Source organism: Panthera leo, chromosome F2 (genome assembly GCF_018350215.1).
Source record: "Panthera leo isolate Ple1 chromosome F2, P.leo_Ple1_pat1.1, whole genome shotgun sequence".
In the NCBI taxonomy this organism is placed as follows: Eukaryota; Metazoa; Chordata; class Mammalia; order Carnivora; family Felidae; genus Panthera; species Panthera leo.
The window spans coordinates 37185210-37201728 of record NC_056695.1 but is presented as its reverse complement, the minus strand read 5'-3'; the positions used below and the strand labels follow the sequence as shown (position 1 = coordinate 37201728).

The following is a 16519-nucleotide window of genomic DNA, read 5'->3' as shown; positions in this document are numbered from 1 at the left end:
AGCCCCCTCAGGGTCCCCTGTGCTTCTCTTTTTTTTACTTTCTTCCTAGGTGTTTTGAGTCCTAGTGGATATTATGTAAAAAGACCATCTACCTGATTCATAATTCTTTCAACCCCTGACTTTTTTTTTAACTGGAGAATTTAATAAAATTAAGTAAAGTGGACAACTTCTGCTATAGAGGAAGTTACTGCATGGAAGTTAAGATTTCAGAAACATAGGACTATTGAATTGAGAGATAATCAAAGGCCTCCTCTAGGGTTAGAATGTTTTCTTCTTAGTCTTTGTATTGCCTGATTGTCCAGTGCTCCTGGAACCCAAAGGTGGGCTCCAGATAAGTTGTCTCAGCAGGCTATTTGAAGTAGGGCCACTTGGTAATTGAGGGGTGAGGGTAATAACTCTTCCCTGAACTCTACAATTTTATATCCCTTTCTTTATCTTATTTTATATATATTTTATCTTTTTTTTTTTTTTTTCCTCTCTGAAATTTATTTCTTGGTAACTTCTCCACATTGTCTTCCAGTTTGGTACTTTTCCCTTCCACTCTGTCTAGTTGGTATTCCCACCCATTTATTAAGTTTTCACTTAGCCTATTGTATTTTTTCAATTTTGGATGTCTGTTTCATTCATTTCTAAATCTTCTTGTTCCCTGCTGATATTTGTAAGCTCTTCTTTTGTTTTCTGTGCCTAAAATGCTTGTTGCTATTTATGTTTGTGCTAATCATCTCCTATGGAGCCTTGTTTCCAAGTACATATTTTGTGATCTTTTTATGTGAACCACTCATTTTCCTTGTAGTTTGATCTGTGGGAATTCCTTGAGTTCTAATCCTCCAGAAAAGATATGTTGTGTCTGCCAGTCTTGTTCTACTACTAGGAAACCACTTTAGCCTCAGCTGGTGATTTTCTTGGATTACCTAGGTAGTTAATTCCTAGGATCACCTAAAGTACTCAGAAACCTGAGTGAAGGCCAGCTTGTCATTATAAACTTGATAGTTTTTTTCTTTCCTTCACCCTGTGCTAGGGTCAGGGCAGACAAGTTTCTCTCTTACCTTCTTTTGTGTTGTAGACTTTATTCCTCTTTCTCCCTTAAATGCTGGAGTCTTTTCTTAGATTCCTCATCTTTGATTTTCTTTCATATCACTCATCACCCATGCAGACATCAAAGGCAGAGCCCAGTTTTTTTATGGTTTGTGGATACCCACAGAGGAGAGCAAAAGCTGGCTGTGTTGTTAACTTCTCAGGGTTTTTATTCTTCTTCATTGTGGGTTTAATGTCTTTAGCAATTTGTTTTTAAAAATGCTTTTTAATTAAAAAATTGTTACAAAGGTCACCACAAAATGGAGGTTGTTTAAGGTCACTCAGGATATGTAGTGTCAAAAAATGGAAGAATGAAAATGACATCTTTCCTCCTTTCTTTTTTGAAAGAATAAATGGCCTTACTATTTAAAATGTGCATTTCAAAGAATTATGGTACTGCCCAAAAGAATGATGAGGTTACAATCCTGAAGTCCAGAAATAACCCATGTAAATTCAGTAAACTATTCCAGATGTCTCTTTATTGAGGAGGAGTAATAGCTGGGACAGCGTGCAAGAGAAGGGGAGGATCGATAGAAGAAAGTAAAGCTGAAAGCATTGCTGAATTTGTGCAAATGTTTCTTCTCAAGATATTTTGTTTTCTGAGATGCGTCTAAGACCAAGGGGTGATAGATACGAAAAAAAAAAACCACTATCAGATTAGAATCAGTATTTGTTTCAAACTGCCTATTTGATTTTAGATGGTTTTTGGCTCCCTGCTGTCAACAGTGAGGAGATTGTACTTCCTCCATTCTCCCCGCCCCCGCCCCCGCCCATCTTCTGACAGTCCTTTCTTACCTCCCTTTTAAAGGTGATTTGCACTTGCAAGTCAGAAGCAGTGAGAATGTGCCTTGGTGTTGCCCAGTTCTCCATTTGTTTTCCCTGAAATACAGTATGTTATTTTGATCTGCAGATGCATTTCTTTTTATTTCAAGGAACTCTTCTGTTACATCTTTGAAAGCATTTTTCTATTTGCTGGGTTCTGTATATTTAAGACGTAACCATCCTTTTATTAGATCACCTTTACTCTCTATACCCATTTCTTCCGCACTCCCTGTGGTTTTCTTAAGCTCTTTCACTGTGTCAAAAATTCAAATTTCAGTTGTGTCTATGTTATTCTTTGTCAGCTGTATGATCCTGAGTGGATTACTTGATTACTTTATGCTTGTGTTTCTTCCTGTGTAGAATGGGAATAATAATAGTACCTCCGTTTCACAGAATTTTTTGTGAGGATTAAGTAAGATGCGATTTATAAAGCATTTATAACCATGGAAAGAGTCAGTGTTAGCTATTTCTAATTTATTTGATTCTGAAATGGTGTTATTAATAGGTCTCAGTGTTTTAGCATTTGTTCCCTTCTCATTGTCATTGTGTTTTGTCATCTCACTTTTTGGTTCTCCTTTTATTGCTTTCATGTTCTTATTAACTTTATTTTTTGATCCTTGGATTGTTATTTCTTGCAGACTAAGTTCTTCATTTATTTTGCATGTTCTCTTCCAGTTGCTGTCCTTTGTTTCCCCTTTGGTATGTGGAGCAGTTTGTGGTTTTCTATGATCTTGGCAGCTGTTTGGAGTGAAATACCCTGTCCAGATACTGTTTGCTTTGCGAAGCATCCTGTGCTATTTTATGCAGGGATTACAATCTAAAGACAGTTTGTGAGGCAAAAAGTGAATGTAGTTGAAATTACTCCTACCCGAGCTCTTAGCTTTCTGGTGGAGAACGGAATGACCCTCGTGCCTCTGTACCGTCAGTGTGGCAGTGTGCTTGGGGCTGCAGTGCATGTCGCATCTGGTTTCTGTTGCCTGGAGACTTTGAATCCAGGAAAGGAAAGGCTCAGCTGGACCTGTGCATCGCTTTCCTGGGGTTGGAATTAAATGTGTACCAGGGAGTGTATCTTCTCCCAGAAGACAATCACCTGCCATTTTAGGTTGTTTACCTAATTTGTCAGGGATGTGTGGAGCCTGTGCCTGGTCAGTGTTAGTACCACTCACTTCCCCGTGCCATTTGTCCCTTCCCAGCAGCCCACCAGCGGTGTTTTCTTTTGCCTGCTCAGGCTGCTTTTTCCCAAAATTGGAGTATTGGTAAGCATTCTCAGGTTGGTTTTAGTTCTGTGGCATTGTTTCATGTGCTGGGGCAGTGTTAGAAACATCTGCATCAATCTTTTGGTTCTTTGCAGGCCACTTTTTTCAAGCCTGTGGCTCCTTGATTATTATGGCTGTAAGGTTTTACTTGTTCTTGGACGGGGAGGGTTGAGAGAATGACAGTGTAGCTGCTGACTTTTTTCGGTCTTTTGTTTATTTGATTAGAATTAGTAGAGTCTGTGTTCCAGATTTATTCCACCAAATCTCTCTTTGCTAGAACAATTTTAGGTGAACTAGGTTGGATTCACTCTTTAAGATAATAGAGTTGACTTTGTTGTGCAACTACACTGTCTGTATAGAAGTATGTTACTGCTTTGACATCATACTTCCCCAGGCTGGTCCCAGCCACTGTTCTTAAGTATCTTTTGCCTTTCTTTCATTCTTTGTCAGTTCTTCCTTTGGTGCTTCTGCTGTAGACCAGTCTTTTTTTTCCTAATCACTGAATCTGTTCCTGAAGTGTTCTTCAGTTTAGGATATTTTCATTCTGTGCATTAAACATAATAATTCTTTGAGACATTATCCAACCTGATTGGAATTTTGAAAGACTGGAGATGTCATTCTCCCAAACCTTTAAAAAAATGTCAGTAATATGAGGATTTCTATTTCTTAATACTATTTTACTTAATGTTTCTACTAAGACACATAAAATAAAGCTGATTTTTCTTTACAATTGTTCTTTATTATAACTTTAAAATTAGCATCCCTGCCGGGAAGCCTTTAAGGATAATTATGATAATGATACTATCCACTTTTTTGACAGCTCCTTGATAAAAATCATTATCTTCCCAATTATGTGCTGCTATACCTATTAGAAAATGTGGAAAGATGTAATTTCGTTTTGATATTTCCCTGTATGAATAGAAAACCATTCTGGAAGAATCCCTGCAAGTCCTTCATCTAGGCCCTTTCCACAGATTCAGAAGCTCTGTAATAGCCTGTTAAGACTTGGTGGTGCTCTTCTTACTTACGAAGACCTGGTCAAATCCTGTTCTTCATACGACAACCTTAAGTTACTTAACCTAACTCTTTGTTCCCTTATTGGTTAAAACTAGGATAATAGTCTAATAGTAGTAATGAAGTTATATGAAGATTAAATGAGATTTTTTTATAAAGACTTTTAAGATAGTGTCTGGAAATACACAAATGTAAGTTATTAACATAAAAATAAACAGTATGTACATTCAAGGAACTTCTGGTCTTTTAGGGAAGATATGATACAGGGTGGAAATTGATACGACAAATCTGAGTTGTAGAGCTGAAGTTTTATGGGGGTTCTTCATAGCAGACGTTATTTTTAAATGAAGAGGATTGGATAATCATTGGTAAAGAGGTGAACATGTTCCTGGGCACATAGTAGGCCCTAAATTATTATTGAATGAATGCACACTGAAAGATTGTCAGATATGGGAAGAGGGAAAGAAAAGAGGTAATCTTCTGGGCAGAGAGAAAAATATGAACAAAAGCAGAGAGGGATGAGATATTTGTTGGGAGGTGAGTCTGGTTGGTTGGTTGTTTTGTGATTGAGTTTTAACAGACATACAGGGTTTATGAAGAGGGAGGTAAGAAATGACTGAGAATGTAGAATGGAGCCAGATTATGAAGGTCTTTTCCCATTTTAGGGGTCAAACTCAAGAGTTTGTGTTTCCTTTGGTAGGTGGAAGAAGTCACTGAAGGGTTTTGAATGGCACATGGTAGGATCATAGCTACACTTTAGAAAGAGGGACCCAGCACAGAGTTTTTCTGTTCCTACCTCTCAGCGGTTCATTAGGAGTTTGGCAAGTTTGTGTTGAAAATACTTTTTTGTCAGTGAAGTAACTAAGCATCAGCCTCAGAGTCTGACTTGGGACCTTGGGGAAGAAAACCATTGCAGCTGGAGGCTGCTCTGGTTGAAGATGGGGGTAGATTTTGCCATCTCAGCCCCTTCAGTAGTCCTGTGACCGCAAAACAATTTATTTAAAGCGTTTTGTTGGAAAAAAATATTTAAAAACTCAATAAGCTAGCAATATATACTTATGTCGGTTGCCTTTGGGAAGGGATTAACTGGAGAATGCTGTTTAGAGAACATTTGCAGAATTTTTGGCAGGAAGTGAAAATGGAGAGGATCTGGTGAATGGGGGAGATACTGGTAGAGGCAAGAACTCGTAAACCTGGTGACCTTATGGATATTGAAATCTCAAAGATAACTGTGACTACCCAGTGTATAGCAGTTGATGAACCATACATTTGTCGTTAAACAGATGTTTGATATTGTGTCAATTTTGACAGGTACAAAATCAACATGCAAAAGAAGAGTCACTTGCTGATGATCTCTTTAGGTAAAGTTTAATTTGTTTTCTCTTGAATCTTTGAGATGTATATAAAATACCATTTTACTCAGAGATTAAATTTTCATTTCTTCTGACTTTAGAAATAGACGTTTAGTCCCTTCACCTAAATAATGTTTTGTTTTTAATGTATGTATTTTTACTTTGAGCACCTCTTAATTAGGTTTGCTAGATATGTCTTTGAGGTTTGGGGTTGATTCAGTTGAACCTGTATCACATGATATTTAAAATTTGTATGGGGGCATTCATGCAAAAGAAGGGTCCCGCACTGGGTGAATTTGGCTGGATACATTTGTGAGATTTTCAGCTCTGAGTAGAATTATGAATGAATGGGTTTTTGAGTTAAGACAAAATACCAGAGCATTTGTTTAGTTTTAGTTGGCACAAGCATAAAAACAAGAGGCTGGATTAGAGTTTCAAATCAGGTTTTTGTGGGAGGTTTAGAGGCTTTATAATGGATGATTATAATTTAATTCTGACTTAACACATTTTCAGCATTCCTGCAGGCCGGAAACCTTATAATAATTAGCTCTCAAATACTCACAAATACTATAAAATAAAATTACTTTTCCTACTGCTAGGTAGATACTGGCTAGGGGAGAATAACATTTTCCCAAATTTACTTAAAGGCAGAACCGAGAAGTACTGTCTCAGAGTTTGTTTTGCAGCCAATTTGATTCTTTAATTTTATTATTAACAGTATATATCATTGGTGAAAATGGTGACATATGGTGCTGATTTTTAAGTAGTTAAAGGAGAATATATGGTTGCCAGCTAAATTTGTTGAAATACTGTAGGAGAAAATTTTATAAATAAGTCTTACTTTTGGCTCATTATACTCTCTTATGCAGATGTTATACTTTAGTTGGGAGTTGGAGGAGTCTGAAGGCATACTGGGAAAGGTGGAAACATATTTAGTTTTAAACTGTTTTCATTAATTATTTTAATGCTTTTACAGGACTTTTTGTTATTGTTGATGATGTTTTATTTTTACCAAATATTCATCCAACCAACATCAAAAGGATAAAAGAAAGTAAAAATATCAGTGCTTAATGTATGATCCTAAGGATAAAATTGGCATGCTCATTGTTTGCCAGAGTGTAACTATATTTTGAAAGCTCTTTAACTTTAAAAGTGAAAGAAATGCCATCATTTATCTAATCCTTTAACTTTATTTTTTTCTTTGCAGATACAATCCTAATGTAAGGAGGAGAAGATAACTGAGGATTTTATGAAGAAGTCACAGGAAAACATTTCCATCAAGCATTTATGTCCTTTTCCTCTAGGATATATACGTAAAGTACATAGAAGAGATTTAAATTACAAATGTTTTAGGCCCTAGATTTGTTGAATAAAATGCACAGAATTCCCATTTCTTTTGTGTGTGACAGTATTATTCAGTTTCCAGTCTTTGTCATCTCATGTCTTATGGTAATTTTTTCATTTTTAAACGTGGTTGTTTACTTATTGAATACTTAACATAGTCACAATTCAAAATGCTAAAACTATAAAAGGATAAGAAATTAAAGTCTCCCTTCTACGACTGGTCTAGCTACTTGGTTCCCCTCAAAAAAAAAAAACAAAAAAAAACTATGATCCTTCTTTCTTATGAGTCTTTCTGGAGATTTCCTATTAAAATTTTTATGCATATTATTTTCAGTAATTTCCTACAAAAATGATAGCATAATATATACACTGTTCTGCACCTTGCTGAATAGATTGGAAGATCATACACGTATCAGAGCATACTTCCCCCCCCCCCCCCCCCCCCCCCACTATACCATAGCATTCCTTGAGCTGAAGTGACCCAAATGAAATGGATTTCCGTGATGAAGATGTCACCACATATCATTCTAGTACTAGAAAAGACAATATGGAAGACTTCTTCAAGCTTGTATAATGGGAAGACTTACCTGGTGATCTTACTGAGCTGGGTGTACCTCTGTTTTGAGCTTCTTAGAGTCCTAGTTTTCCTATCTGCAAAGGGTAAGTGATAAGATTGTCTTCCATGTTAAAGGGAGACAGAAAAAAATGCCTTTTTTCAAATTGTGTATAAAGACAACCTTGTACATTAGAATTGTAATAGCCTTGGGGTGCCTGGGTGGCTCAGTCGGTTAAGTGTCTAACTCTTGGTTTTGGTTCAGGTCATGATCTCATGGTTCGTGGGTTCAAGCTCTGTATTGGGCTCAGTACTACTGGTGCAGAGCCTGCTTAGAATTCTTTCTCCCTCTCTGCCTGTTTCCTGCTGCCCCCCCCCCCCCATCAAAATAAAAAGAATAAATGTACTATTGCTAGATCCTCATGGAAGATTATTGATGTTGACCACCTTTTCATGTACTTGTTGGCCATTTGTATATATTCTTTGAAAAAAGGTCTATTCAGCTCCTCTGCTTGTTTTTTAGATTGGATTGTTTTTTGCTGTTGAGTTGGAATTCTTTATATAGGATATTAACCCCTTATCAGATATATGACTTGCATATATTTTCTCCCATTCCTTAAGTTGCCTTTTTGTTTGGTTGATGGCTGCTTTTGATGAAGCTTTTTAGGTTGATGTAATTAATTTTACTTATCATTGTCATGATTAATACAAAGAAGCTTATTAACTCCTATGTTTTCTTCTAGGAGTTTTCATGGTTTCAGGTCTTACATTTAAGTCTTTAATCCATTTTTAGTTGATTTTTGTGTATGGAGCGAGATAGTTCAGTTTCATTCTTCGGCATGTGGCTGTTCAGTTTTCCTATAATCATTTATGAAGAGACTATCTTTTCCCTGTTGTATATTCATGGATCCTTCATCAAAAATTGAGCATAAATGCATTTATTTCTGGTCTATCATTTTTGATTGATCCACGTGTCTTTTTATGCCAATAGCAAATAATTTTGATTAATATAGCTTTGTAATATACTTTGAGATCAGGAAGTATGCCTCCAGCTTTGTTCCCTCTCAAGACTGCTTTGGCTGTTCAGAGTTTTAGTATGGGTCCAAGCTTTCTTCTTTGACATGTGAATATCCAATTATAACAATTATAACAGTCTCTTTATTGAAGAGACCCCTCTCAATTGACTGTTTTTGGCTCCCTTGGCAAATACTAGTTGGCCATATAAGGTTTATTTTGGGGATCTTGATTCTATATTTGTCTTGATGTATTTATTTTTATATCAGTACCATACTGTTGTACTGATTATAGTTTTATAATCTAGCTTGAAATAAGGGAATGTGTTGCCTAACGTTTTGTTCTTCTTAGGATTTTTTTGGGGGGAGGCTATTTGGGGTCTTTTGTGGTTCCATATAAATTGTAGGAGTGCTTTTTCTACTACAATAATCCTACAATGGTATCCTAAAGATACCATTGGAATTTTAATAGGAATTGCACTGAATCTTTAGATGCCTTTTAGTAGTATTGACACTTTTAACAATACTAATTCTTCACTCCACAAAGGATACATTTCTATTTGTATCTTCAGTTTCTGTCATCAGTATTTTGTAGTTTTAAGAGTAGATAATGTTAGTTAATGTTCCTAAGTTAATGTTCCTTAGTTAATGTTCCTAAGTATTTTGTTTTTGGTGCCATTTCAAATGGGATCTACTTATTTTTTCAGAAAATTTGGTGTTAACTGTATAGAAATGCTACTGATTTTGTAAGTTAATTTTGTTTTGTATCCTGTAATTTTACTGAATTCACTGATACAACAATTTTTTTGTTGAGTCTTGAGTATTTTTAAATAAAATCATGTTTCTGCATATAGAGACCATTTTACTTCTTCCCAATTCTGAAACCTTTCATTTCTTTTTCTTGCCTGATTGCTCTAACTAGCACTTCTAATAGTATGTTGAATAGGATAGTGAGAGTGAACACCCTTGTCTTGCTCCTGATCTTAGAGGGAAAACTTTCAGCTTTTCACCAGTGAGTGTGATGTTAGCTGTGGGCTTGTCATGAATGGCTTTATTATGTGGAGGTATGTTCCCTCTATACCTACTTTGTTGAGTTTTTATTATGAATGAATATTGAATTTTGTCAAATAGTTTTTCTGCATCTATTCAGATGACTGGTTTGTATTCTTCATTTTCTTCTTTTTTTTTTTTTTTTTCTCATATTCTTCATTTTCTTAAAGGTAAGTATCACATTGAGTTATTTGCCAATGTTGAACCATCCTTGCATCCCTGGTCATGGTGTATGATCTTTTTAATGTATTGTTGAATTTGGTTTGCTAATATTTTATTGAAGACTTTTGCATCTATGTTCATCAGAGATACTGGCCTGTAATTGTATTTTCTTGTAGTGTAATTTTCTGCTTTTGCCATCAGAATAATGCTAGCCTCAAAAATGAGTGTTTTTTCCGCTCTTGTGTTTTGGAAGAGTTTGAGAAGGATTAGTTTTAATTCCTCTAAATGTTCTCTAGAATTCACCAGTAAAACCACCTGGTCCTGGGCTTTTCTTTTTGGGGAGATGTTTGATTACTGATTCAATCTCCTTAGTAATACTTAATCTATTCAGATATTTTGTTTCTTTATGATTGCATATTTAGATTGTATAGTCCTGGAATTTTACCCACTCTTGCTAAATTCTACAGTTTTTTGGCCTATCATTATTATATTCTGTTATGATCCTTTATATTTACATGGTATCAGTTGGAATGTCTTCTCTTTGATTTCTAATGTAACTTTTTTGTGTCTTTTTTTTTAAGTCTAGCTAAAGTTTTGTTAATCCTTAAAAAAAAACCTTAGTTTCATTGATCTTTTGTATTTTTGTCTCATTTATTTCTGCTCTGATCTTTGTTTCCTTCCTTCTACTAACTTTAGGCTTATTTTTTTGGTTCCTTGAGGTATAAATTTAGGTTGTTTGAGATCTTTATTGTTTCTTGGTGCAGGCAGTTACTGATAATGAACTTCCTTCTTAGAATGCATCCCATAAGTTTTGGTATGCTTTCTTTATGCTTTAATTTGTCTCAAGGTACTTTCATTTCTCTTGATATCTTCTTTGATCCATTGGTTGTTCAGTAGTGTGCTGCCTTATCTCCACCTATTTGTGAGTTTTCCAATTTTCTTCTTGTAATTGAATGTTAGTTTCACATTGTGATAAGAAAAGACGCTTGATACAAGAATTTCAATCTTAAAAATTTTAAGACTTGCTTTGTGGTCTAACATATATGATCTACCCTGTAGAATATTCATGTGTGCTTGAGAAGAATATATATTCTGCTGCTGTTGGATGGAATGTTCTGTAAATGTCTGTTTAAATTCATCTAATCTCATGCATCACCTCAGCTCCATATTCTGTGATTGATTTTCTGTCAAATCTATCCATTACATTGAAGGCCCCTAGTGTTACTGTATTGCTTTCCATTTCTTCCTTCAAGTCTATTAAATGTATCCTATATATTATAGGATATATTTATAGCCTATATATATCCTACTTCTATGTTGGGTGCATAAGTATTTACATCTGTTATGTGTTATTATTGGATTGATCATTAATACTATATAATGATCTTTTGCTTTTTTATGCTTGGGATATAACTCTATTTTATCTAAGTATAGCTACTGCTTTTTTTGTTTGTTTCCATCGGCATGGAATAGCTTTTCCTGTCCCTTCATGTTCAGAGTGTGTGTGTCCCTAAAGTTGACAGGAGTCTCTTATAAGCAGCATGTAGTTGGGTCTTGTTTGTTTTCTTTTGTTTTAATCTATTGAGCCACTCTATGTCTTTTCATTGAAGGATTTAGACCATGTACATTTAAAGTAATTATGGATACGTGTGAACTTATTGTCATTTGGCTGTTACCTGGCTAATTTCTGTAAATTGTTTTATATTTCCTTTATTCCTTTCTTCTTGCTCTCTTCCTTTGTGGTTTGATAATTTTCTGTAGTGGTATATTTAGATTCCTTTCCTTTTATCTTTTTCACATCTAATGTAGATTCTTGGCTTTGTGTAAACCATGAGGCTTAAATAAAATACCTTATAGACACACAGTATATTTAAAACTGATAAAAACTTAAAGTTGAATGCATACTAAAACTGCATTTTTACTCTTCCTCTATGCTGTTTCTGATGTCACAATTTACATATTTTTACCTTGTGTAACTATTAACAAATTGTACCTATTTTTTTACTTTTTTTTTTTTTTTTTTTTTTACAAAATCCTTCATCTTTTTTTAAATGTTTATTTAGAGAGCAGGGGAGGGGCAGAGAGAGAGGGAGGAGAGAGAGAGAATTCCAAGCAGGCTCCATGCTTTCAGGGCAGAGCCCAACAAGGGGCTTGAACTCAAGAATGGTGAGATCATGACCTGAGCTGAAATCAAGTTTCAGATGTTTAACCAACTGAGCCACCCAGGCATCCCTGCTTTTGTCTTTAAACATTCGTGCTAGATTTATAAGTGATTTACCTATCACCATTACAACATTATTTTCAATTTATGTATTTACCTTTACCAGTGAGATTTTTATTTTCTGTTACTAATTACCATTCTTTCTTTTCAGATTGAAGAAGTCCCTTTAACATTTCTTGTAAAGCTAGTTGAGTGACCATAAACTTCAGTTTTTGTATCTGGAAAACTCCATCTCTCCATCAATTCTGAAGGACAACTTTGCTGGGTAGGCTATTCCTGATTGGCACTTTTTTTTTTTTTCTTTTAGCAGTTTAAATCTGTCTTTCTACTCCCTTCTGGCCTGTCATATTTCTGATGAATAATTCTCATAATCTTGTAGGGGGTTGCCTTGTAAGTAACAAATGACTTTTGTCATTCTGCTTTTAAGATTGTCTTTTTTTTTTTTTTTTTTTTTTTGAGAGAGAGAGTCTTAAGCAGGCCCCATGCTCAGCGCAGAGCCTGACACAGGGGCTCAATCCCACAACCCTGGGATCATGACCTGAGCTGAAGTCAAAAGTCAGGCACTCAACCAACTGAGCCATCCTGGCATCCTATGATTCTTACTTCAACTTTTGACTCTTCAGTTATTTAATGTGTTCTTGTGGGTGTTTTGAGCTTCTTCTAATTAGAACTTTTTGGGGTGCCTGGGTAGCTCAGTCAGTTAAGCATCCAAGTCTTGGTTTCAGCTCAGGTCATGATCTCACAATTACGAGATCGAACCCCGTAACAGGCTCTGCATTGACAGCACAGAACCTGCTTGGGATTCTGTGTCTCCCCCTTTCTCTGTCCCTCCCCTGCTCATGCTCTTTCTCTAAATGACATTTTTTTTTTTTTAAAGAACTTTTTGGTTTTCCTAGATCTGGATGCCAGTTTCTTTCCTCAGGTTAGGGATATTTTCAGATATTTTTTTCTTTGAATAAGCTTTCTGTCTCCTTAGCTCTTCTTCTGAGATCTCTATAATGCAGATCTTGGTCCCATGAGTCCCATAAGTTGTCTACATCCTTTTTCATTCTTTTTTTTTTCCCCTCTAATTCGATTAATTCCCTGTCCTATCTTTAAGTTCACTTTTTCTTCTGTTTATTCTAGTCTCTTTTGAACCCCTCTGTTGAATTTTTCAGTTCAGTTTTGTCTTCTTCAGCCCTGTGATATGTTTTTTTCTTTGTTGAAATAATCATTTTTTGCACATATTGTTCTGACTCGGTCAGCATCTCTGTGACCATTATCTTAACTCTTTATCAGATAAATTACTAATCTCCAAGGTCTGCTTCTGAATTTTTATCTTGTTATTCTATGTGGAACATATTTCTATATTTCTTCATTTTCCTGGACTCTGTGTTGATTTCTGTGTATTAGATAACATAGTTGAGGGTGTGCCAAGTTCTGTAAGTGTCCTAAAGAGGAGAATCTTAGCATCTGGATGCAGGCTGTTTAGAAGCTGGACCCTCAGAAGTATTTTAAAGTATTCAAGTGGCTGGCTTTCATGGACCTGTGAGCTGGATGTTTGTCTTTTTTTGTGCTGAACGTAGAGAGGAGTAGCTAGTTAAGAATTGTTTCTTCTTAGCTACAATCCTGTGTGACCCTTGAACACGAGCTCCTTCTAGTGAGGTTAGTGATTTGGGTTGGGCTACAGGGAGAATGCAGGCATGGTGTCTGCTGGCTTCCCTAGTCTCTAAGCAGGATGGCAGTCTCTCCCTAGGTGCAAGATAAATTAGAAGCCTGACCCTTAGGCTACAGCTTTTTATAATACGCAAATAGGCTTCTTTCAGGGAGAGACTTGAGACAAGAGCATTAGGGTGTGTCTAATTCTGTACTGATTCTTACAGTTGTAAGGTTATACACTTATTTCTGCCTACCTTAAATAACATACCATTTATGGGGCGCCTGGGTGGCTCAGCTGGTTAAGTGTCTGACATCAGCTCAGGTCATGATCTCATGGTCCATGAGTTCGGGCCCCGCGTTGGGCTCTGTGCTGACCGCTCAGAGCCTGGAGCCTGCTTCAGATTCTGTGTCTCCCTCTCTCTCTGCCCCTCCCCCACTCATGCTCTGTCTCTGAAAAGTAAACCTTGAAAAAATTTTAATTTAACATACCATTTATGCCTGTATAATGTGTGTTTTAAATATGTACTTCCACCTATCCCATTATTTATGGTGTAATTATATTTTACTAATCCATGTCCTAAATCTTAAATTTGCTTTATATTGTTTCTGGTTATACACTATGACATTCAACAAACAGTTAATTGGATTTTAAATAAATAAAAATTATTTTTCTGGGGCCTAAATTATTTCTGGCACTCTTTTATCCTTCATGAAGATACATGTTTCATCAGATCTCATGTGCCTCCAATGTGAAGAACTTCACTTAATATTTTGTGTAGTGCAGGTCTTCTGAAGTCAAATTTTCTAAGCTTTCATAAAATTTAAAGGATATAGAATTTTATGTAGATAAAGCTCCACAGGTTTTTACTTACGCACTATAAAGACACTGCTCCACTGTCTTCAGTACGTTTTTTCTGGTCAGTTGTTTGTTGTAATTGTTAATGAGTCTTTTCCTGTCTGCTTTTAAAATTTCCACTCTGTTTTCCAGCAGTTTGATAGTGATATGCATAGGTGAGATTTCCTTTGTCTTGTTTGCGGTTTGAGTTTCTTGGATCTGTGGACATTTTTCATTACTCCACATGTATTTTTCTGCCCTAGTCTCTCTTCTCCTTCTGCATTCCAGCTGTACATGTTAGGCCCCTTGTTATTTATCCTGTGTTATTAGGTCTGTCGGTTTCTTAAATCCTTTTACCTCTGTGCTTTCATTTTGGAGTTTCTAATCTGCCCTCAAGTTCATCTTTTCTTCTTGTATATTTTTATGGTCATCTAATCAGTTTTTCATTTCAGAATGTATCTTTCAGCTATACAGTGTTCATTTTTTTTTTTCTGAGATTCACTACCTGTTCATTGTTAACCTTTTCCTTTACAATTCTGAATGTAATCATATATATAATACATATAATACATATAATATATATAATTTATATTTATATTTTTCTCCTTAGCCATATTTTCTTGTTTGTCCTCATACCCAATAATTTTTTGTTGTGTGTTTGATGTTGCTGAGAATCTGCATTTGTTGTCTTCCTTTAAAGAGTGTCAGTTTTGTGCTGGCAGGCAGTTAACTTATTGGCAGATCGAGTTGATCCTGTTGTCTTTAGTTTTAGGCTAACTTGGACTTGAGTAACTATTCCCAAAGCCTGGCCTTTTTTTGAGGCATCTGTTGAATGCCTGGGGGATCAGCAAGGTCTTGTTACTCTGTACAGAACTCCAGTGTCTCACAGAACTGCGTGCATCCAGGTCTCTTCAGTTTCAGCTGATGTTGCTCTTCTCTGCCAGGCCTTTTGGGCCGTCACCTTGTACTGTTTATCATTGAGACACATTTAAGAGAATAATCCGGATTTCTGGAGTTGCTTCTGTGTGCACCTCCCTCCTCTCCAGTAACCTCATCAGATTGCAGCAAGGAACCCTAAACTGTAATGTTTTCTTCCATCTAGAGACACCACTTCCAGCGTCCATTTGGAAAATGCCCTCGGGCAGTCTGGGTAATTGTATAACTCACCTCTTCTGTTCTAAAAATCAGTCCTGGGCTGTTGTCCATTGTGTGAAAACATCAGTTTGTGTTTTTGGTGTAATAGTTGATTACAGTGAAGGGTAATCATTCCTCCATACTCCCATTACTCCATCGTTGAAACGGGAAGCTGTCCTTTTATTTTTAAATTTAAATTTGACGGCTATTTTTAGTTATTTTGCCCTGCTACTTCCCCACATCCACCATTTTTCTTGAGTACACTGGGGTGAAGGCAGGGACATTCAGAAGCAACATAATGTCTGGTCAGTCCTTATTCCATGTACTCTTTTCAGGTTAGGCTTAGGGATCATGGCCCCTTTGTTCTCCCAGGAATGTATACAATGTAGTTTAAAAGTCTGTATGATCTGATCAAAATGGCTTTATGCAATAAAGCTTGTAACCAAGTTAAATTTTTAAATGACCTTTCAGTCTAATTTTCATTCCGGGTGCCTCAGTGATTGTCAGGCTGGGACTTGCTCTCATTTAATAGGTTTAATTTGGAAGTTTTTACTACTGCCTGTTGACCACTTGTTTTTAAATATTTGGATTTTCAAAACTAAAAGGTTCTGAACTAAGTTCACATACTCAAGACTGCCTAAAACCACTAAGAGCCATGCCTAAATCTTGTTTTCAAACCCCAAAGTGATTTTTTTTTTTTTTTAATGTTTTTGAGAGAGCACACAAGCAGGTGAGGGGCAAAAAGGATAACACAGAATCCAAAGCAGGCTCTGAGCCGTCAACACAGAGCCCAACACGGGCTCAAACTCACAAACCATGAGATTGTGACCTGAGCTGAAGTCGGACACTTAACCAACTGAGCCACCCAGGTGCCCAAGTGATTCTGCTTTTTAAACATTCTTTCCAGAGCTAGACTCCTAAGGGGTGAAGGAGACATTATAACTATCAATTAAAATTTAGTGTTTTCCTCTACCCCAAATAGCTGGTTGACAGTGATAAGGAAAAGATTTAGAATTATGGGACATAGAAGAGTGTAAGAATTCATCTGAAA

At 36.1% G+C, this 16519-nt stretch overlaps 1 protein-coding gene across 4 annotated transcripts in view; it reads left to right on the top strand.

Moving 5' to 3' along the window:
- The window catches only part of NBN (nibrin), a 50924-nt gene extending 44016 nt beyond the window's left edge, over positions 1-6908 (top strand). For all 4 annotated transcript variants that reach the window (XM_042923228.1, XM_042923227.1, XM_042923226.1 and 1 more), the window contains 2 exons: positions 5478-5527; positions 6726-6908. In XM_042923228.1, coding sequence (XP_042779162.1) covers positions 5478-5527; positions 6726-6756 — 81 coding nt within the window. In that variant the 3' untranslated portion in view covers positions 6757-6908. The remainder of the gene's footprint in view (positions 1-5477; positions 5528-6725) is intronic.
- The last annotated feature ends 9611 nt before the right edge of the window (positions 6909-16519 follow it).